We start from the raw sequence: 22,114 nt of genomic DNA on the forward strand, positions 1-22,114 counted from the left end.
TTGATGTCAACTGCACTGAATAATGTGGCACGGGTTCAGTAAACAAATTAAATGAATATGAACCTCATGTTTACCATCACATAATGCAAGAGTCTCACTTGAATCATTTTAAAGTTCCCCATTGTCTGAATGAGGGTGCACCGGCTCTTTAGACAATAGAGATGCTCTCTGAAACCGGGGAAACCTCACCACAGTATGGGTGAAAAGAGTCCTATTGTCCTATCTTCTATTGTGCTGCTGGAGTAGCCAGCAAACAGAACACTGTCAGTCTTTGTCTTTGTCTGGATCAGCTGGGCATCACTGTTTTTTCATGCTCTGCGGAGCCCCATGTGGCTGCCATGCCCTACATGTCACCGTAATAAAGTTAAGGACACTGCTGTTACAGTTGATAATGGAAAGGCAAATATGTTTCACCGGCTGAATGTTAGAAGCTCGGCATATGTGTAGCCCTTAAGGCTTTTTTCCCCCCCTCAGTATTTACAATGATGTTCTTGTGATTTCATTTGCTGGCTTTAAAAGGCTTAAATGGCTTATTGACACAGTATAGGAATAAAGTGCTGATTAGCAAATGACTAGCTGTTTATTCTGTGAGTGTATAGTTATCCCTGTCATTGTCACGAATGCCGATCATTAGTCATCAGTATTGGAAGATGAATTTAAAAAGGGGTGGGAGGGTAAGGAGTTCAGTACTTCGGTAATTTTCAGATAAGCAGATTGACAATACGTATAAAGCACTAAAGCAAAAAATAAAGTGCTAAAGTACTTAAGATTAGGAAACCACTTGAGAAGCCCCTCTTTTATTTATTGATTCATTTATTTATTTAAATTTTCCATTACTGAATTTAAAAAGACAATTTCAGTCATGTAAAAACATGAAGCTGTATTTGAATATAAAAGTGGTAACATAGTAACAACCCTTTTCTAACAAAGAGTAAAGCTTCTGCTCTCAAATTTATTTTGAGTTTAAATGAAAAAGTGTTATCGGAAAAACTACATCAGAAGATTTATAAGGAGTATGTATAGTACTTTGAAATTATTTTTCAGTGTGTGTACAACATGTTATGCTTTTAAAAAAATTAACTGGAAAATTAATTAGAAAAAAATTATATGGGTAAAAAATATATTTTGTTCATAGACTGGGGTAAGAAATACCGTACATACCGGAATATAAACTTAGTGTAACATAAAATACTATAGTAACAATGTAGCAAATAATAGTTTTCATCCAGTAACTAGAATGAACCAGCTTCTACCTTTTACTGAAATTGTTATGTAACAATGCTTTCCATTGGCCCGCTTTAAAATTCCAAATTTAAACTGATCACCTGATTGGGTTTCCACCAGCGGGAAGGCAGGCCAAGGGGCGGAGCTTTGTGCTGGTCCGGAGATTCGTCAATCTATGTACAGATTGTCGCGCCGCCAACCGGGACCACATAGGAGTACACGTTACTTTTTTGTCTCTATTTGGAGAAATTTAACATCGAAGTGAAACACGCAAATGAGTGGAAATGAATGAGGTTTAATTTCGTCGGGTCTCCCTGACGGAGAAATGTACACTGAAGGGCGTTTTCCGTATTTTTTCCAGCGTGTTTTTCCTAACAGGTAGTGAGCCTGAGCGCTCAGTCAGTGCAGCTCTGTAAGGAGACTGAATATCCCGCTTTGTAATCTCTTGACAGCCTTTTTAACCCATCTTTGGCTCGACGGAGGCTTATCTACTATCAACAGAAATATGGACTGTGTGTTTTTTTTGGATATTTTTGGGCGTTATTTTCTGAATTTGTAATAGGTATGGGTTTCTTCTTTTTCTCTTTTTTTTCCAATGTTCGCATTTATGGCAACAACCTGTCGTCCGCCTGGTTAGTATTTGGCAACAGGGAACCGTATTCATAGCCACAGGGGAGGATTTTGTTGTTTAAAGTAGCCGAAAAATAACAAAAATGTTGCCTTTTCTGCAGCCTTTGTGTCATGTGTGAGAGAGAGTGAGCAGCGTATAGTATTATACACAGTGGCTGATGTATTGCCTTTACACCGCAGTGGCATACGTGGGGCTTAATGTGCACTTTCCTCCCCATGGAGTCACGAATAACGCTTTTATTTAACGCGCATATATTTGTGCAGATTATTATTTCAGGTGTGTCTTTAATTAAAAGCATTCGTATAAAGAAAACAAACCCACTCCCCCTATGCACCTGCCACCGCTCACTTTTAGCTCTCTCTCAATTGAACTAGAGCTAGATTTTAGACAGGTGCTGACTGATTTCCCACTTTGGTATCAGTGTGCTATGATATCACTGTCATATTACTAATTCTGTAAGAATTTAAGGCGGTATAAAGTCTATTAGAGACGTGTTGTTTTATATCAATAATAATGCAAGGATGTGGCGTTCAGTGGCTGTAGTAATTTTCTAAAGGCTTGCAAAAGTCTGCAAAAGCTTGACTTAGTTTAACTTTTTTTTTTAATTATTTGTGCGTAGGTTTGAGCCACTGATGGACATGAAGAAGGAAGACGGTGTGGATTAGGATCTTCCCCTACCCATTTTTTCTTTTCTTTTTTCTTTCTTTCTATCTTTCTTTCTTTGGTTTAATCCCCCCTCCTCTCGTCCTAAATGTGGGCTCTAAAGGACTTCTTCCCCCTCTGCGGCTTGGAATGAAATGATGGCAGCACGTTGGAGTGATTCACCCCAGGACAATGAGGAGCGTAAACACAGAGCCATAACTCCATGTGGCAAGGTAGGACTAGCTGCAGGATGGTGGCAGTTGATCATATAACTGTTTATTGAGTGCATTAGAGTTCATTTAGGGCATTTTTTTCCTTCCATATGGACCATCTGTTTTTGACACAATGTGAGTTCTGTTGTGCAAGGTGCTTGCATGTGGATTCACTTGTCAGAACTCATCACCTAAAACCTCCAAAGTACCTAACATCATCAGCGCTGTCATATAGAGGTATCATCACTTGCACAAAACCTGGGGCAAAATTTAAGAAGAGGGCAAACAAGGGAGTGTGAGCGCACAGCACATCTTTCAGTGTTCGGGTTGACAGGGTTCATCTTTTTTTCTTCACTCTTGCAACTGTTTAAGTGCACAAAGAGAGTTTTATACTTGCGGCACTAATCTTACTGGGTCCTTTGTGTGTCTGCATGCCAAACTCTGATAAATGGCACATTGTGGAGCTCATCCTTTTCCTCTTGTGCGCCAGAGCTTCAGCGGTTACATCATCATAATCATCATCTCGGACCAGCTAGGCTTGAAGCATGTCATAACAGCATTGGACTGGTGGCATGTTTTGGATTAATCCATCATCAGAAAATGGCAACAGTGCTCTCTCTCTCTCTGTTTGTGTGTGTGTGTGACTCTAATCCTCTTACTGTGTCAGTACTAGCTGAGGATGGAGGACATAAATCTTTGGGAATGGAGTAACTCAGCATCCTAGCAGAGCTGGACTGTTTTTGCAGTGGTTGATGGGGTTAAAAAGGAGGTGTCTGCTAATGCTTTTGGTTTAAAGTGAATCTTAATGAGGCCATCAGGCTGGATTGTCAGCAAACATAGTTTTATGTTGTCTGTAAAAACAAACTGCCATGAGGCAAAACCTTTTCCTTGTGTCTCAGCGGTGAAGTTTTCCACTTGCCTGTTTCTGCAATCTAATAAATGCTTGCCACAACATCACTTAACTCTCCCACACTGCGGAAAACTCCAATCACCATATCCCAGCAAGCTCCCAGCTTCCTTTTTCACTGGAAGTCCGATACTTAGAGCTTTTAATCAGCTGAGAACCACAGCTGATACTCGTAACATGCTCAGGGACAGCCCACTGAATCTGCAGGTTGATACAATTGAAATCTGACTCTCCATCACACCTCTGCTTCGCTGCCGAAGCCGTGACTCACCCATGAGTCAGTGCCTGTGTTTAACCTGAATATTTGCAACCCGGGGCCTCACATATGAGCGAGGCAGGTGTTTTTATCCACCTGATGCCTGCCGCAGACAAACGCCCAATTTTAAAGCTTGGCTGCTTATGAACTGCTGTCTCCCCCCAGGGGTCTAGTGAGAGTGCTCCCGCTCTTCCTTCTCCAGCTTCCCACCCCCACCTCCATCATCTTGGCTTGTTAATGAGGGAGAATCCAGGGGGTGGCTTCTCTAAACCTGCCCCCACCAAACCCCATCCTGCTACTGCCAAAGCAATGGCAGCAACTCTGTGATAATTTAGACACAGCTGCCCGGGTCATTAGGAGAAAAACACCCCACACTGTCTGTCTGTCTTATTTGTGTTCTTTTCCTTAGTCGACCTACTGTCACGTTCAGGCTAGCAGGGCAGCTATAAGGCAGCTGAGGCCCTGAGTTGTTTACATCTCAAAGTTCCAGTAAAAATATATTGAAAAGCAAAAGACTACACTATCTGTGAATGTTGTTTTTTTACTATGGAGTCAGAGTGTGTGTCCTAAATAACCTTTTGTTTGAAGAACAAAACAGATCAAACCAAAAAGAATATAAGCAGGTTAGCTCTTGGTTGCACCTCATGTGTGCATGCATTATTAAATAATATCATATTAGATGCTTCTGTTATGTCCTGTGGACAGACAAATGAAGCAGTTCTCCACCTGCTGTGGGTTCTGGTTAGACCCTCCAGTTTGTGGTGGATCTCTAGAGCAGAACAAGGACTTCTGTTCAAAGACCATCTGTATCCATCTGTAGAGTGTGAGCCTCACAGTCAGCACATGAGCATCTCTGGGCATTGACTTACTTTTGCTCCCAACCTCAATTGTCCACCATAACAGGTTTTTGGCACTACTGTGCTGACTTTTATTCGGACTCAGAGGTTGCTGTCTGATTAGCAACAACCGAACTTTCAAACTAAGAACGAAGGGGTTGTGCTGTAGACGATTAGTCATGGATGGCCTTGCTTTTCTGGGACACATGAGGCAAAAAAGGGAAGAAAGGCTAAAATGGCCATTTTTGTATAATTGGTCCACACGATGACTACTACTGGGAAAAACCTTTCTCTCTCCAAAGCCCTAAATTTCAGTTTCATTGTTACTTTTGGTGAAGAAAGAATTTGGGTTTCCAAACTAAAGGAGAATGAGAAATTGTTCGTAAAGGATTGGAAACATGTATGAAACTCTCCAGCTCTCCATTGATTGCATCCCTTGTTGAGGAGGAGGAGACCAGTGATGGTGCTCTAAGCAGTGGTGATGCTCTCTTTCTTGGACTAAATATAGCCCTTACTAATTCTGTAAACCCCTGCGCTTTTTTTTCTTCTTCCTCACCCGTCCACATGCTTGTCTTTCACCCGTCCTCTATTCCCGCGTGTTTTCTACGATGCTATATTTAACCCGTGGAAAGACGAATGCTGAGAGGGGAAAAATGGAGTCACTGTACTGGAATCGCTGCCTTTTTTCTCCCGAATGCCGTTAAAAGCAGCAAACATGTGAATGTTGGTCAGCACAGTATCATTTTAGGGTTCAGGGGATGTGACACTGATCAGTTTCTGTGGAAATTACAGAAAGAGTCAGGGTTTTTTTTTTCCCCAAACAGATACCCAGCTGGACACGTCTTCAGTGTCACCTCCCAAGCCTAATATGATTTCATGAAAATGAAATATCTAGCTATGGATTGCAAAGTCTCCAAAGGATCTAACCGTGTTTGGGCCGTGATGTTTTATCAGTCAAAGCAGCGACAAAGGGATGTCGATTTACATACATCTGAAAAACAAATGTGTCTCGTTGCAGTAGATCAGGCCGCTTTTATGTTCTGCAAACAAGGCATTGACTTGGACATGACCTGGCTTCTGATTTAGCACACACGCGCACGCGCACACACGCACGCACACACAGAAGGTGTCATGGGAATAACCAGGAGCACGCTCTTTGAAGGGTTTTCCCATTTGAGAACGCCACTTCTCCCTCGCTCTGGCGATCAAACTGAAAGTGGAGTGCATGTGTGTATATTTTGGCATCTCTTATCGGAATCAAGCTTCCCAGCTATTTTTTTTTTCCTGGAAAAGACAAAAAAGGAAATCTGCATGCATGCTGCACTCAAATCAAGGTCACCCGGGATATGTGTGCATATGTGTGTCGGACCGCACCCGTATCTTTTCCTCTCGTGGAGGGGGTGACATTAACGCTCGGTAAGGCTTCTCCGCTCGGCCATACAGGCCGCAGTCACGCTGGACGCTCTTTTTCCATTAGTTAGAAGCACAGACAGATGATTGATGGATGTGTAGGGGGGGAAACAAATGGGTGGGAGCAGGAAGCGGGAAGATGAGAGTTTATCCAGTGGAAAAAAAAAATACCCCCCTTTCCTCATCTTTTATTTATTTATTTATTTTTTGTTGTTGTTGCCAATTGGCTCAGTGTCGCAGCCTCTTCTGCCTGGATGCCCCCGCCCCTATGTAAGATTAAGGGAGGGTAGGGGGTGGTAGGAGTTTGGGTGGGGGGGTTGCACATGTAGGCAAACAGGCAGAGCAGAACCAGTCTAATGCTCAGTGAGCATGATACACTATCCATTACACATGCCCAAGGCACCTCCATCAACACTTGCCCCCTATCTGGCTCTGTCTTTGGCTCCCAGGGCATGACATACACTGCTCAGATGTGTGCTCAGTTGATCTGCATAGCACATTTCTTAAGGCGGTATTCACACTCCTCCTCCTTCCTCCTGTCATATTCTACACCCTGCACGCTTCATGAACCACAGATTATGTAATGCACTGCGCTGTGGCTGCTAGTAGATAATGAATATGTGGAGCACATACATCGAAAAAGGGCAAACATTTCATATGACCTTTTCTTACATTTATTATTTATTTTGGAAGTGAAGCATATACTATATAGCTGTTATGCATTAGCAGTGTCTGCGTAGCTTCTCAGTCATCCAGGTCATGGTAATCTAATGAGCTTGAAGTTTCTTGAAGACGTTTCACTTCTCATCTGAGAAACTTCTTCAGTTCAGCGCATTAGCAGTGTTTGTTTTTGAAAGGACCTTATGTAACAGGCTGTTATCAGAATACATATCGTAACCTGTGGTGTTAGTCTGGGTTCTGAGGTCTTGGCAGGAAACCACATTATTTCCTGTTAGCATCAGCAGTGGAAGTGAACAAGGGCACTCTGATGAAGGAATGATTTCATGAATGGATGGCAGAGAAGCCGCTGGAAGGTGTTGGAGGTTTATTTAATATGGCCTTTAAAGTGTACAACACCAAACTGAACACAGCTTCTTGATCGCAGTCTGGCAGTTGTTCACAGAAAAATAAGTGGAACTGGTGAGGTCAGCGTGAGTATATTTAATGTTGAACATACTGGAGCACTCTTCATCTGCTATAATGCTAACTGAGTGACACAAGACAAATAGGTGAGCTGTGCAAGTGCTGTTCTGCATGCACATGGTGGGTGAGAGGAGAGACATGGAAGCATGTCAACTGAACAGGCAAATAAGTATGAAGTCATAATATTTGCCTGTTGTTTTCTATGTTTTTTTTAAAGTTTCTTTATAGTGGTGATCAGGCCTGCCAGACTGTCGGGATGCACGCTGCTGGTAGAAACTCTTGACCACAGTTACTAAATGACAAGCTAACAGTTAATGCTAGAAAACCTCTGCGATTTAATACTCTAATTTACAGTTGGGGAAATATGGCATGTTTTTGGTTTGTTGAAGCCTTAAATATAATTTTAATCAAAGCTAGGCCACACGGGAACCTTTTAGATCAGCGGTCCCCAACCCCCGGGCCTTGGACCGGTATCGGTCCGTGAGTCGTTTGGTACCGGGCCGCCAGAGTTGAGGCTCAGGTGTGAAATGTATGGTTTTCAGGGTTTTTATCAGTTTTCAGCGTTATTTTGTTATTGTTTTTATCGTTAACTCGGTTTTCCTGGGTCTTTTCACGTGTGTTATGAATAAATCTTCTTTTTTTCGGTACCGGTACTAGTTTTATGTCGTTGTATTTATTCGCGACACCTTAAAGGCCGGTCCGTGAAAATATTGTCGGGCATTAACCGGTCTGTGGCGCAAAAAAGGTTGGGGACCGCTGTTTTAGACCATGGGTCTTTGGTGGAAAAAAGTGGTCCCAGTGGGTTGTGGCATCCCCAGGTGAAGGAGCTGGGAATGACCCTTTGGCTGCTGGGGATGCCTTAGTCATGACTGATGAAAAGGTGGAGCATGAGCTGGGCTGGCGGATTGGTGTAATGTCATCATTAATAAAAGCATTGTACCGGACTGTTTTAGTTAAGAGAGGATTGAACGGAACGTGTCTTTTTCGATTTTACCAGAGCGTCTATGTTCCAGCCGTCACCTATGTTTGTGAGAGCTGAGTGATGACCGAAAGCATAAAGTTGCAAATACAAAGGTCCGAAGTTTGGCTAGCCTCTGCCTTAGAGACAGGGTGGGGAGGTCAGATAGAAGTCTCAGAGCAGAGCCCAGGCCCTTCATGTTGAAAGGAGATAGTAAGGTGGTTAAGGCATCTGGTTTGGATGCCTCCTGGGCACCTCCTTTTGGAAGTTTTCCAGGCACGCCCAACTGGGAGGAGACCCCGGGGTAGACCCAGAACCTACTGAAGAGATTATATATATATATATATCATTTGACCTGAGAACGCCTCAAGTTCACCTGGTGGAACTGGAAAGTGTTGCTGGGGAATAGGATGTCAGGAATACCCTGCTAAGCTTGCTGCCACCATGACCTGGCTTCAGAAATGAAGGAGGACAGCTGGATGGATTTTTAGGTAACAAGATAGTGGATTGATCAGCTATTTGTTTTGACAAAAATGTAATAATAATCAATGAAACCATTTTTCACATTATACAAACAAACAATAGCAAATGTGTTTCTAAATTAGTCTTAAAACGTTAGGTTGAAAGAACAAGCAGTTTGAAGTCATTACACAGGGTAAAATCGGCTGCATTTAGGCAGTGCTTTTCCAGACTTATTCATTTCTTACAGCACAAGTCATAATCCGATTATTCTGGTCACCATTGACGTCATGTTTATTTAACACAATAACTCAATAACTTTTGAAAGAGCTTAACAAAACAAATTGATTTGCAGCTGTTTTTTCTTGTTTGGCTTCTTGAAACTAAGGTTACCAAATGGCTTAATTTGTCGTAGCCTTCTTGTTCAATAACGACTTTCTTACTGTCATCTTGGTCCAAGCAGAACTAAACCTGAGCCAGCATGCTGGCGTCTGAGGTTTGAGTTTGAACACATAGTACAGAAAGTACAATTTTCAAATATCACTCACATACACAAATTAATGACACATAGCACAATGGTTCTTTGGGGGGGAGGTGGGTTTAGTTTCTTGACTAAAGGCACTTCCACCTACTTTCCTATTAGCGGATCGCCGGCTCCACCTCCTTGGGATTTCTTTACCTGCATTTTCTGTTTAGCAGTTATAAAAATTAGCTATCTGGATGAATTTGGACTGAATAAAAATGCTAATTTTGATGTATATTAACTCTTCTCCACTGATGTTAATAACCCACCTCATCCATCTGCTGTCTCAATAAGCCTCGTGTCCTTTCGTGACTTTCATGGCGTTCTCTTCCTGATGGCCTCATCTATTTTCCGTCAGTGAACTGAGGTAACGTGGACATCCGTGGAACACACATGCGCTGTGTGTTGTTTTGAACGCGAGGTCGTGTGGCACTGCCTGCGTGAGAGCGCCACGAGATCCATAACTCACAATTGATTGGATTATATTGGCTTCATCGTGGGGGGAGGGCACATGCTTTTGCTCTTTACCAGACTATTCCTGGCGTGTGACGGAGGGAGTTTTGGAGCCACATGGTGCTGCATGATGTCACAGCGGTTTACTGTCTAGATGTTATTTAGACAGTTGTGTGTCAGTAATTCAGCATTTTATGCTTTAAATTATTCCAGCATGAGATAATTTGGACTTACGTGATGTCTTTAATTTCCAGAAATCTAAAACAAATTCTGCTATTATAAGGAAACTTGAACTGATGCAAAGTCCTCTCTCACAAACTGCTTTCAGAATATTTTTCAGAAACATTTTGATGCCTTTTAAGAGGTAATTTCACTTTTTTGAAACATCGCCAGGGAATGATGCACTTTATTAGATTTGCCTGGCCTAGATTTAGATATTGTGGGAACAGTGAGTCCTTGTTGAAGATATTGGTTGAAGATTTGCTTGTATTAATCCCCCTGACTTCTTAAGCATTTTGTTGTGTTTTGTTTTAAATGTAAGATGTCAAAACATCGGCTTTGACGTGCTTAATCTCGCCAGGAAGTCTGCAGACAGCTGGACGGTTTGACCGACATCATGTTTTGACTTATTCTATGTGATGTTTTGGCTTGTCTTGCTGAGCATCTTGACAGAAGCCCCCTCCACCCATGTGGTTATTTTTTTAAGCTAATCAGACATATTTGGTGCCTATCCTCTGGAGGTAAAGTTAGCTGTAAGTTTAAAGAAGCAATTTCACAGTATCAAATATGCATGTTTTAATTCCAGTCTGCAGGCTTCACACCAAACATCTACATTTACATCTTGTCACTCGCATGAATGTCAGCCTCTCCTCACAGCTATATGCCATCGACTGCCTATAAAAGATAGAGATAACCACTGTGACTTCATCCTTATTTACATATTAGCTTTTTGTTCTGAAAGTGACCATATTTGGAGGAGAGGGTGAGGTACTAAGATAACTACTAGAGTCACTGCAACTGGTTAAAAATGTACATTTATAAATAGTACGGGTGCAGTGTATAGACACAGATAGAGGTCATTAATGGTAAGTAACAGACTAAGAAATTCACGGGAACTGAAGCAAATTTTTTTGGATGAATGTTACGACTCAATAAGCTGTAATGTTTGTCACATAATTACAATAAAATTCTCTAAAAGGCACAGACTGTGCAAACACAGTGTACTGAGACCTAGGACACTGTGCTGGCACACACTGGCCACACTTTATAAATGCTTAAAGCTAGGCTTAAAATCCACATGGATTATTATAAGTAAATTCACATGTTGCATAGTTGTTACAGCAGGGAGCTATCCATATAGATCTAAACAGTTTTTCATACTAGGCTATAATAAACATGCTTTGGTGTAATGGTGAGCATTTTAACATGTCAGTGACTGAAGCAAGCCTCAAGTGGCCAGGTGAAGAACTGCAGTTTCAGGTACTTACTGTGTCTGAACTGTGGTACAGGTTGATTTTGTAGTTTGATAGAATGAAAATAGTTCCTATATGAAATTGCTCACCACAAACTCCCACAGTGAACACCCCTTTAATTAAGTTTAGTAGACATCTCTGTAGATGATATACCTGAAAAAGGGAAACTCATATCAGAGCAATCTAGGTGGGTAAATACCACTACAGCCCAGAGAAGAGCCAGTGAGTGTTCATCTCCCGAGCTGGTGAGCACTGAGTTTTGGGTAGCCATGTATGGTCTCCGGTCAAGTGTGGGGCCTTGGCTGACCTTTTGGGCCAGACTGTGTTTGTAGCCTCCTGACCTGACACAGTCTCATGTCTGCATGATTACTCAAGCTGTCTCACTCTTCTTTTAAAAATATGAAAGGAGTACTGCTGCTGCTGTTGGTGCCAGTTCACTGTTGTCCCCTTGTGTGTGTGCAGATGTCACTCAAAAGTTGAACATTTTCAAATTAGGGCACGATAATTTTATGGATTACATATTCTGAATTTTGCCCACGTTTAATTATAATTCCTGCTCAGGCTTTGCAATCTTTAGAGAAGGAAAAAAAACAGAAGCTTTTATTAAAAATGTATGAATATTTTAAATCCCACCTCAGGCTGCTTTGTAGTTATGGCGTTTCTCATTTGAAGTGGATTTAATGCATCTCCCTGATGAAGCAGGCTGTCACAGTCACAAGCATCTGGACATCATAGAGCATCAAAGGAGTGGAAGAAACATAAGTAGTCCCAGGCAGCTGTTTACTGGCATCCAGTAGTTTGCAGATTCTGTCTTCTCACATATTAAAATGATTCACTGCATACTTTTTCTTTCTTTTAAAAGCTTGATTTCTTTGATATCCCACAGCGAGAGGAAGTCTTAAACTGGACGCTCATTTACTTAAGAGAGCAAGGTGAGACTTTGCTCTGTGATGGTGGGGGCTGCGGCACTCCTCCTGGCTTTTGTCAGGGAGTCTGAAGAGTTTTTTGCAGAGTAATGAAATAAATAACTCAGGCTGCACAGCGTCCCGCATTGCCGGCAAAGTGCAGCATCACTCAGGTTTTCAGATTGAGGCAGAGCGCCTGCATAGCGCCTCCCTACTATACTTTCTTGCAGGATATCTTGAGCCCCGTTTAGGTATTACAAGCATTTAATTGAGCTTCAGTATGAGACTGCAGAGGAAGATATGGATCAAGTCAAAGACAGAGACTTTTAAGGAGGCAGAGGAAGAGAGGAGGGTAATCATTTGGTTGTCCTGCATTGTGGCCTGATGCATGTAGATTAAGAGTGATCCTGTGCCGCTCTCAATCTCAAGCTGCCTGTGCCTGGTACCACTGCAGAGACGAGCACCGGGAGGCACAGCCAGCCTGGAAGAGAGACAGAGAACATCAAAAAGAGCCTAGCAAAACGCAGAGGCGCATAGCAAGAAGAGGCGCATCCTTCTGCGTTGTCTTTAAGGCGTCGCCGCTGCCGGTCAGCATGCTGTTAACTCCTCTCTCTTTTTTCTTTCATTTAAATGCTAAGATAATCCCCCGAGTTTCTGTGCAGTCTGAATCATTAACATATTGTTCATTAAGCGTGTCTGGGGCGATGGCCACAGCTGACAGGGTACCTGCTGGGCTTGCAGATGGGCACGTGGACGTACCCTTCTGCTGATGCTTCTCTCTCGCCTCCTCGCACTCGCCTCTCCGGGGTGGAGAAGAAGTAGCGACGGTGCCAGCAGGGTGCCGCTGGGCACAGCTGAGGGGCAGGTGTCTGGGCGGCTCATGTTTCTTCAGTGATAATGGCTCATCTTAAAGTTCTCGACTGTATGATTAACAACAACTGGAGTTTGATCTGTGATCTGTACTGCGCCTGGAGCAATCAGGTCAGTCTCTCTTTTCTTTTTTCTTTGGTATTATAACAATATTTAGAGCCATCTTGCTGTAAGGCTGTTTTTAGCTATCAGACTAACATAGTTCCCTTACGCGAGTCATTCCTATTGCAGCAGTCATGCAGCAGCATTACTTTGACCTGCAGATATCAGTCACCTCTCCTTACTCTTCTTTACGAACTCGCCTTCCTCCCTGGCCCCTGTTTCTCTCTGGAGTTCTCCAGCAAAGGCATCCCTGACATTTCGGGTATTAATAGCCAGCATTCATTCAGAAGTGCAGTGTGGAATTAGAGACTGTGGAGTGCTTGGCATGCTGACCTCTGAGTGTCCCCGTTCTTGCAGACAGAGTGCCTCGTGTAGCCTCAGGTGGCTCGACGCTAAACTTGATTTTATAAAATCAGTCTTACAAAGTGATTTAATAAGAAGTATTCTCTGTCCAGCACAACTTACTGGAAGGACTGGAGGAGAAACTAGATTGAATACGATAAGAGCGATAAGAGAAATACTGACCCAGTTGGGAGCAGTGGTACATTTTTTGCATCAATTAGTGTTTGGCTAGCTATGATGATGAGTGTTTTCTTGCATTGGTTTGCATTTTTTTTAATTTAAGTTTTGTTGATTCTATAAATTCAGGTGGAAAGATAATGCTGCACATATTTTAAAGCAAAGGTGTTGGGATAATGTGAATATCACTGTTATATAGCTATTGGGGAAAGCAAAATAACCTTAAAATTATAGAAAAAGACTGAAAAAATGCTGAACAACTTTTTTTTAATACTTTTTTTTTTTAATTAGCTTGAAGCAGCAAATGAAACAGGCATTTTCCAAATTTATGGCAACGTTATCATGCAGACTGAGCTTACAAGCTATCTGAGAGCACATGCCAGGTGTTTAGCTGAGTCTGTGTGCTGCTAGCTCTATCGGCAGTTACCGTTGGGCGGTGGCCATCGATTCGGGCTCATTTGTAAATGCAAAAAATACTCTTGATTGGTGTTCAAAAGTGAAGAATAAACTTATCGGGTTAGCTTAGGATCAAAGCCTGGCTGCTGAAATCTAGAGGAAGTTGTACTTTTACTCTTTAATGGGGGTGGGATGTCTAGTAAAGGGTGAAGTCGTCCTATGTTGAGAGAATGATGTAAGCGCCAGGACATCCAAGTATATGAATATGGATGTCTCGTCCATACAATGCTGTTTTCTGTGTTATCTAGTTTGGATCCATCTGTCTTTACATGCAGAGAAGTCAACTTGGCACCATAACAAACCCTTCATATCTCTGACATGCCTCTTAGGCTTTTTCACTGGATACCCACACAGACAGCTCATTGTTTCATGCATTTTTCCCCTCTCCCTTTTTTCATTTTGCCATGGAATGCCTGATGTGAGGACTAAAGAAGTCTTGCCGTGTTGAGCAATGTGGCAGCTCTGCTCTCTGGCTTGCCCCTTCCCCTAATTTAATTTTAGCTGCGCTGAAAATTGTTTGCGTCCCAAGCCGAACTGATAGGCCTCTGTTTCCAGAGAGCCGCTGCTGTCCAGGGCGCTGAAAACAGCCTTTGTGTGCCAGTAGCACAGCACCGAGGCTCCATAAAATATTTACAGGCTCACACCTGGTGTGAAACTACGAGAGAGAAGCCAGGGAATCAACAACACTGCCACCAATAACTGTGAGGCCCCGGCACTATTAATATTCAAGTTAAACAAATAATCAAAGACTATCTCAAAGTTATTATTTGGTTGGGGGATTGCTTTATTCTTAACAGGTTTGAATTAAACACTCATACATCAGATAACACTCGAAATTAATGTCATGTTGTTTAAACATTGTGTTTTATCAGTCACATGTCTAAATAAAGAAGTGAAAGAAAGTTTTTCAGGCACCAGATGGGGTTAATTTAAAGCTGTTAGATCTACTCATAATTTTGGAAACTCCTTCAACCTCCCCTCTATACTGCATTGGATACGGGAGCGTCATCTGTAACCCCCTGAAACCAACGGTTGACCAGCTGTGTGACAGTGAGAGTAGCTGGTAATATAGCCTACTTTTGGTTCTTTTTGTTTCCATATATTACTTATTACTGGAGTGTTATGTATATGAAAACCTCCTGAGAGGCCATTACTTGGACCTTTGTACAAGTGCTGTAACCTTTGTGATGGACATTTAGAAATAGAATTTCTCCAGCAGAACTATGGTTGTTTGCCGTTTTTATTCCACGAATGCCAATTTTTTTCACCAAACAATGCACCTTAACTCCAACTAAGACTAGGCCAATTAATCACATTTTATTTTCACATTACAATTGGCTTCCTGGGGTCCAACTATCATGGAAAAAAGATTGATTACTCTCCTTCGTGAAGCCCGCCCTGTTGAGATTCACTTGAGCCAAGATGAAGGAAAGAGAGTCTTTGGTTATCAGAGCTGTTAGAAGATTAAAAAGTTGTATCAGTGTTTTTGAAGATGAACATAATCACTGCTGCTGTAAACCTTCTGTGGCTCGCAAGATGCAAGATTCACAGTAAAAAACACATCCTGGTTTTGGCCAAACTCCCATTTGTATCCCGGGAGTGTCCCACTGTCCATCTGTCCACAGTTCACATGCATTGCTACTCCTCCTACAGTATTGGGAAGGATTTAGTCAAACTTGCATGCAAAGCTCACCCGATGGGTCCTCATCCAGATTGGACTCTAGGTCGAGGTCATATATGTTGTTTTGAAATTATGTTTTTTTTATACTACTAGAAAAAATATCTGATGCCTAACAAATATGTTTCATGCAGCACTGTAATAAAATCATTTCCAGATTTTTTTAAGCAGGGTTTGATTTTTCTGTCATCTTTGCATGCATAATTATACCCCAAAGGCCAATTAGGCAACAGAAAGAAACCTTCATTATAATTTTCTTTTGTTCTGAGCAGCCTCACCTCCAATAGTTAAATCAAAGATTTACTGTAGCATGTGTTATGCTAATAGTGGCTAACAGACTGGTAGATTATTAGCATCATGCAGATGTGTTGATGTTGATAAAAAAAGCAAAACAAAACAAAAAACTTCATCAAACAGCATAGTGTTATTTTTGTTTTTTCAGTTTCAAACTTGTTATGAGTAAAAACTGTTACTCTTGTCTTTAGGTTTAAGTCTCTTTTAATATGCATACAAACTAAAGCAACTACCAGTCGTAGGTAGCATCAGTTCCACCTTGGCTGGTTGGATGTTTCACCTCACTTTGGTCTGAGGAGTACTTCTGACATGGCACTCGGGGGTTAAACATGAGAGTGTATGTGTCATGGGGGCACACTGTCACGACCTTACGCTGTCAAAAGACCTCAAAGAGCAACTAGAATTAATAATTCATCGATGAGGAAAGCAATTATACAGGGCCTTGCTTGCATCGGGGGGTGGGGGGACCCTGGGGACTCTAATTGGCCCACCTGCTCTCTTTTCTCTAAGGGGTTGGTGAGGTGGTTGGCTGGATGTAAGGGCGCTGTGTGTATCTGCACTGTCTTTGTTTGGATGCCTCTGGCTCTGAGCTGTACACGTGGGGGGATGGCTTTTCTTGTTGGTGTGTTGGAAGCCCTCTCTGACATCCCCATATTGATGGACCACACCCAAAACCAGAGGAAGGGCTTCCCAAGTGCTCCATGAAGCTTTATTAGTATTTTTATTGTTATTTTAGTAGTATTAGTAAAATGATTTTCCTAAACAGCAGATCCTTGTGTATATTAATAATAAGTTAAATGCGATGGTTTATTTCAAAGTGTTGGGTATGTTAATGCACTTTGACTACTTCTTGGGGCTGAGGTTTTAATTAATTAATGGCAGCAGGAAGCTGCAGATTAGTTAATAGCTCTAAACATAATTAAACTGGCATACACTTGAGCAGAAAACCTTTTTTTTGGCTTCGTGTGGTCTTGCAGTAAACCCCTTTTCAGCGTCTGATGTGTGTCGGCCCACTGTCGGCTGGTCTTTCTCTCTGTCCGTCTGTCCCTTTCTCTCCTTTCTCCTTCCATCTCCATTTCTCCTTTGTGGAGAGGAATTCCAGGCTGTTGGCCCGCACAATTGGCCGTCCATTAGCATATGAAAGCAGCCGAGGGGCAGTGAGATGAGGCGGGAAAAAGGGAGGGAAGGGGAGTCATAAAACTTTCAAATCAGTTCCGAGCAGACTTCAGAACTTTAATCAGCCCCATGCTAGCACATGTGCCTCTGTGGCATGCATTTTCCTCTGGGAAATCTTTATGTTTGTTAATGAAGAAGCGCATAGCTGTCTGCTCATTTGGTTTGATGCTTGAGGTTTTACTCTTGAATTATGTTGAACTGTTATGCTTGACAATTTGAGCATGTCAGTAAAAAAAAAAAAGAAAAAAAAAGAGAGACTTGTTTATCTGTTAAACTACGTTTTTTCAGCCTGAAATGTCCGAACACTCATGATGATATAGTCTGATCATGTGCTTGTCTCAGGCATAAAATCAGTCATTCATAAGGATTTGATTCCTTGAACTTAGATCATAAGGTGGAGGATACATCTAATCAATTGTTTTCTGAGACTTTCTAGCATTCTGTCATCAACACTAGAAGAAGAAAATAATTTGAAAATGTGAAAATATTGACATTTTCAGTATTTGATGATTTTTATATAATTTCTGTTTTTTTGGAAGTGATACAGATTTGATTGACAGAGAATCCATAAATCACTGGTGTGTGTCGGTCACTCTCTCCATAAAACCCTTGTTCCTCAGTGGCTCATTGAGCTAAGATGGATTGATGAATAAGTTGAGATGATTTTTTTTTCCTCTTAGTAAGTAATTTAAAGAATTAAAACCTCCATCATGGGGTATCTAGGGTTTCCAGCACCTGGGCTGCATTCAGTCTCAAGAAAAAAAAATAGGAAAACATTTAATTAAATTAAACAGCACTTAAGTTATGCAAACAAGGCTCTACTGGGAGCTAATCCCCTTTACTTCTAGGTTAATATCTGTGGGTTTATATATATATATATGTGTGTGTATACGTCGCTGCCGATTGGGTAACACTTCTGTTCTGACACTCCCACGAAAGAAGAAAAAAACAAATCCTCAAATCCTGCTGCACAGCATTGCAACACATTTGAAGGAAACATGTTGTTCAACCAAAGGTTTTTGGTTTGAATGTGCCCTTCTGTGATGGACTGACTGTACTTGGTATTCAGAATAACACTAAAAGAGAGGGTGGGAGGGTTGTTGACATTACTGCTACACATAATTTTGTAAGAGTGGATTTTCATACTCATCCCCAGCAGAGAACATTTTTCATGGCTCTAACTGAGGAGCTAGGAGCTAGAAAAGGAAAATATTCTGGTAGTAGGCTGTAGCAGCACTCAGGCAGAACTGTACACCACAAAAATGCTTTGTTTTTGTCTTATTAAACTGATATAAATGTCAGTTCAATTAATTTCAATTATATTTTTTTATAGCACAATATCACAGCAACAGTCACCTCAAGGCGCTTTATACTGTAAGTTAAAGACCCTACAAAAGTAGAGAGAAAACCCCAACAATCAGATGACCACCTATGAGCAAGTACTTGGAGACAGTGAGAAGGAAAAACTCCCTTTTATAGGAAGAAACATCCAGCAGATCCAGGCTCATGGAGGGCAATCATCTTGTGGATGGAAGATAGGATAAAAGACACTGTGGAAGACAACATTGTGTATTAAAGTGATGTGTTTAGCCTAGTGCAGTCCACATGCCACCATAGGAGTCTCTGCTGGGGTTTCAATAGTCCGCTGAGCTCAGTGAGCTGTGAAAGATGTTGACTTGAAGTGGTAAAACATGTTGCTTTTTCTGTTTGATAGAGGTAAGCAAGCTGAAACTGACAGTTTTGTGCTTTGAAAAAGTTAGGGCTGAAAGGGTAATATTTCAAACTATTGCTTAAATAAATAATTAATCAACAGTAAGTGCTGCTCAACAAGTGGTAGTGGACATTTCCAGTAAAAAAAATTGATTTTCACTGAAAACTATTCAGCTATTCTTCGAAGATTACCTCCAACCCCAAACTGCTCGCTTATAGTTTTGGACCACATTGGGCGTACTGAGGCATGAAACCGTTAAGCAATGCCTCCCACTGAGACAGGTTAATGTTTACATACTGGAAATATAAGCCACTTTTGGCTGTTTCCTTATTCACAAGGGGTTGCCATAGCAGGTAGCTCTGGGTGTGTGATTTAGCAGAGGATGCCCTTCCTGAAACAACCCCAAAGGGATATGCGTCTCCTCCCAGAACTGAAGCGAGGATCTTTTGCTTGTTAGGCAAATGTGTAAACCACTATACTATGGAGCCACTTGGTTAATGTTTACATGCAAAGGGCACTGCTTGTAACAAAACCCTGTGTGTGAAAATAGTTTATCTATGGGTGCATGGACCTTGGAGATGACACTAGAAGCATTTTAACAGAGTTTTGTTACGAGCAGTGCTCGCTGGAGGCACACAATTGTGCTCATTTGAGCACAAAACACAGCTAAACAGCCTAGCAACATCAAATCATTCCTAAAGTAACAGAATATCATGAATCGACTTATACTTTTTTTGTTCTCGCACAAAATTAGGTCACGTTTGATACCAAGAAAGGAAACATTTGCATCCTTTGGTGTTACTCCTGCTGCATCAAACTGCCGCAAATTTGGTTTTGAGTCCTCAGCAGCTGTAGTGAAAAGCGGCGTGAACAGAATGCTGATTCACCCCTTACTGCCACAATAACCCCCTCACTCACTCCCCCTCCGCACGCAACCACACAGACGCATAATCCTGCCGACATATGTACTTAGTGCTGCCGTAAAAACAAACAGGGATGCTGTTTCTACGGGTCTCTGTGGAGCTGAAAAAAATCAGCAAAACCAGCAAACGCCTCATCCTTGAAAGCGTAGACCATTTTTCTTCTTTTGAGTTTAATCAAGAGCAACAGTCTCCTAGAGGCAGAGTGCAGGATGCGAATAGGACGTGTCTGGATGCTGCTAAGACTCCTTGGCTTGGGTGAAAAACCTGCTTGGACAAGATGCAGCTCTCTTTGGTGCAATGCAGACAGGGCTGGGAGGAGCGTCGCCAGTGGGTGGAGCTGTGTGAGCATGCATGTATGTGCGATCGTGTGATTGTGGGAAGGTGTTGTTTTGTTTACACACTGCACACTGGCCTTTTTGCCTGCCCCTCAGGATCTGTTGAGGTGATGTTGTTAATATCGCCCATATGATGGAGAAGAAATGCTGATTATACTGATTTTTATTTGTGTGGGTTTGTTTTCTGTAAATGCACACTGTATATTTAAACTCAGGCAGCCTGCTAAGAGCAGTTACGTCATACAAGACGGGCAGAGGAGGAGTGATAATCCATCTGACAGAGAATCTATAGATCACTGGTGTGTGTCGGTCACCCTCTCCATGAAACCCTTGTTCCTCAGTGGCTGATTTAGCTGAGATGGATAAATTAATAAGTTGAGATGATTTTTTTTCCCTCTCAGTATGTAATTTAAAGCATTAAAACCCCCACCATGTCCTCCTTCTCTCCTCTTCCATAAAATGGTGAGCCCAGAATATTTTCGTGTTTTCCTCACACAACCCTGAGGCATCGCAGTAAACGAAGCACTAATTGGCTGCCGGTCCAAAGCCAGAGCACGTGATTGGCAGGCAGCACAAACAGTGCAGGCTTTACAGTGATAATGATGCCCTCTGTCCCCTATCACTCAGCCTGTGAGCACAGCTTTGTTCTCATGCTGATGAGATGATATTGCATTAGCATTCAGAGCACTTCCACACCTATGGTCATTTTGATAGCATGTCAGAGATTGGCTGATCCCTGATTTATTAATCAGCAGTAATGAATTGCGACCAAAACCAATTTGACAGTGTCATAGGGGAGGTCACAAGAGGACGATGGGGCTAAATTTGCTATTTTTTTGGCAGTCTAAAATCTATTTCACTGCCATTGTTTGTCTTCATCGCGCAAACGACATCCATCTGTTTCTCGCTCTGTGTTTTCTTTTCTTTCTTTTTTTTTTAAAAGAGGCCTGTGCATGCCAGAGAGGGTGGCTCACTGGTTGACTATGTGTTTACTGTGGTGATGGAGAATGCAGTGGACACTCCCGCTCTGTAATATGGGGCCCACAGATGATTGGAAAACCATCCGATGCGAGCAGACAAAAGGAATGGAAGTGCAAAGGGAAAGAGACACAAAATTAGAGATTGAGATCTAAAGTTGCTGTCAGGAGCAGCGAGAAGGGGCAACAATACAGGACCAGAGATGGAGTGAAAGAGATGAGGAGCGCGAGGCTTTATCGTTTCCAGCTGGGCCCGGGTGTGGCCATCATGGCCTGGAGACCTGCTGCGTTTACTTCTGCTCCTTCACAGTCCCTGATCCATCTGCCAAATGGCTTCTCTGTGTGTTGTTTTGTTGCTGCAGATGATCCTGCATGTGTTTGACCTAATAGTGATTTAATTCTGCTGTTGTGTGACATTATTTCTCATTGAAATTGTTGAATTTTAGGGATTTACGTGCAGATTGTAAACGTGCAGCAGCAGTGTTTGGCTGCAGTCGGTGACACTCCTTGACAGAGTGATTTGTTGAAATGCACGGAAACCCAGGAACTCCAGATATGTGTCTGCAGCCTGTAAATCAAACTAGATGCTGCTGTGACATGTTTTATTATTTGTTCAGGGTCAGCTGAGGTAAAAACTGACAAGGCTGCAACAGTCAGCACTTCCTGTCCTGTCAGGTTACTGTGTATTGTCATTGTCATCACTGTTGTCTTGTCTTTCATGACAGGTTGATAGACTATTATATGTACATGAATACTGTACATTGTATACGAGGTAGTGTTTTCCCACCCATACAGTTTACTTAGCCAGGCCTTTGAGGTATATTAGTGGCTGCCTAAATAGATTTTGCACTTTGTTGTGATTTGGCCCTATATAAATAAAATTGAATCGAAATTGAATTGAATTGAAAAAAATGTAAGCATCTCAGTGTCTTGTTCACAAGTGAAGGGAGACTGACAAGTGGATTGTTGTGGTGGGGAGAGAGCTGAGTGCAAAAGGCAAACTGTTAATTTACTGCGTTGCTATCCTCACCTGTGGCTACGA

The 22,114-nt window shown here is 42.0% G+C and overlaps 1 protein-coding gene across 1 annotated transcript in view; it reads left to right on the plus strand.

The window, feature by feature from the left end:
• Positions 1-1,406: 1,406 nt before the first annotated feature.
• The window catches only part of arhgap21a (Rho GTPase activating protein 21a), a 103,209-nt gene continuing 82,501 nt past the window's right edge, over positions 1,407-22,114 (plus strand). Inside the window, exons 1-2 of the mRNA XM_006799234.2 lie at positions 1,407-1,786; positions 2,475-2,730. Coding sequence (XP_006799297.2) covers positions 2,653-2,730 — 78 coding nt within the window. The 5' untranslated portion in view covers positions 1,407-1,786; positions 2,475-2,652. The remainder of the gene's footprint in view (positions 1,787-2,474; positions 2,731-22,114) is intronic.

The sequence above is a fragment of the Neolamprologus brichardi genome, chromosome 9 (genome assembly GCF_056152115.1).
Source record: "Neolamprologus brichardi isolate AB-2024 chromosome 9, ASM5615211v1, whole genome shotgun sequence".
NCBI lineage: Eukaryota > Metazoa > Chordata > Actinopteri > Cichliformes > Cichlidae > Neolamprologus > Neolamprologus brichardi.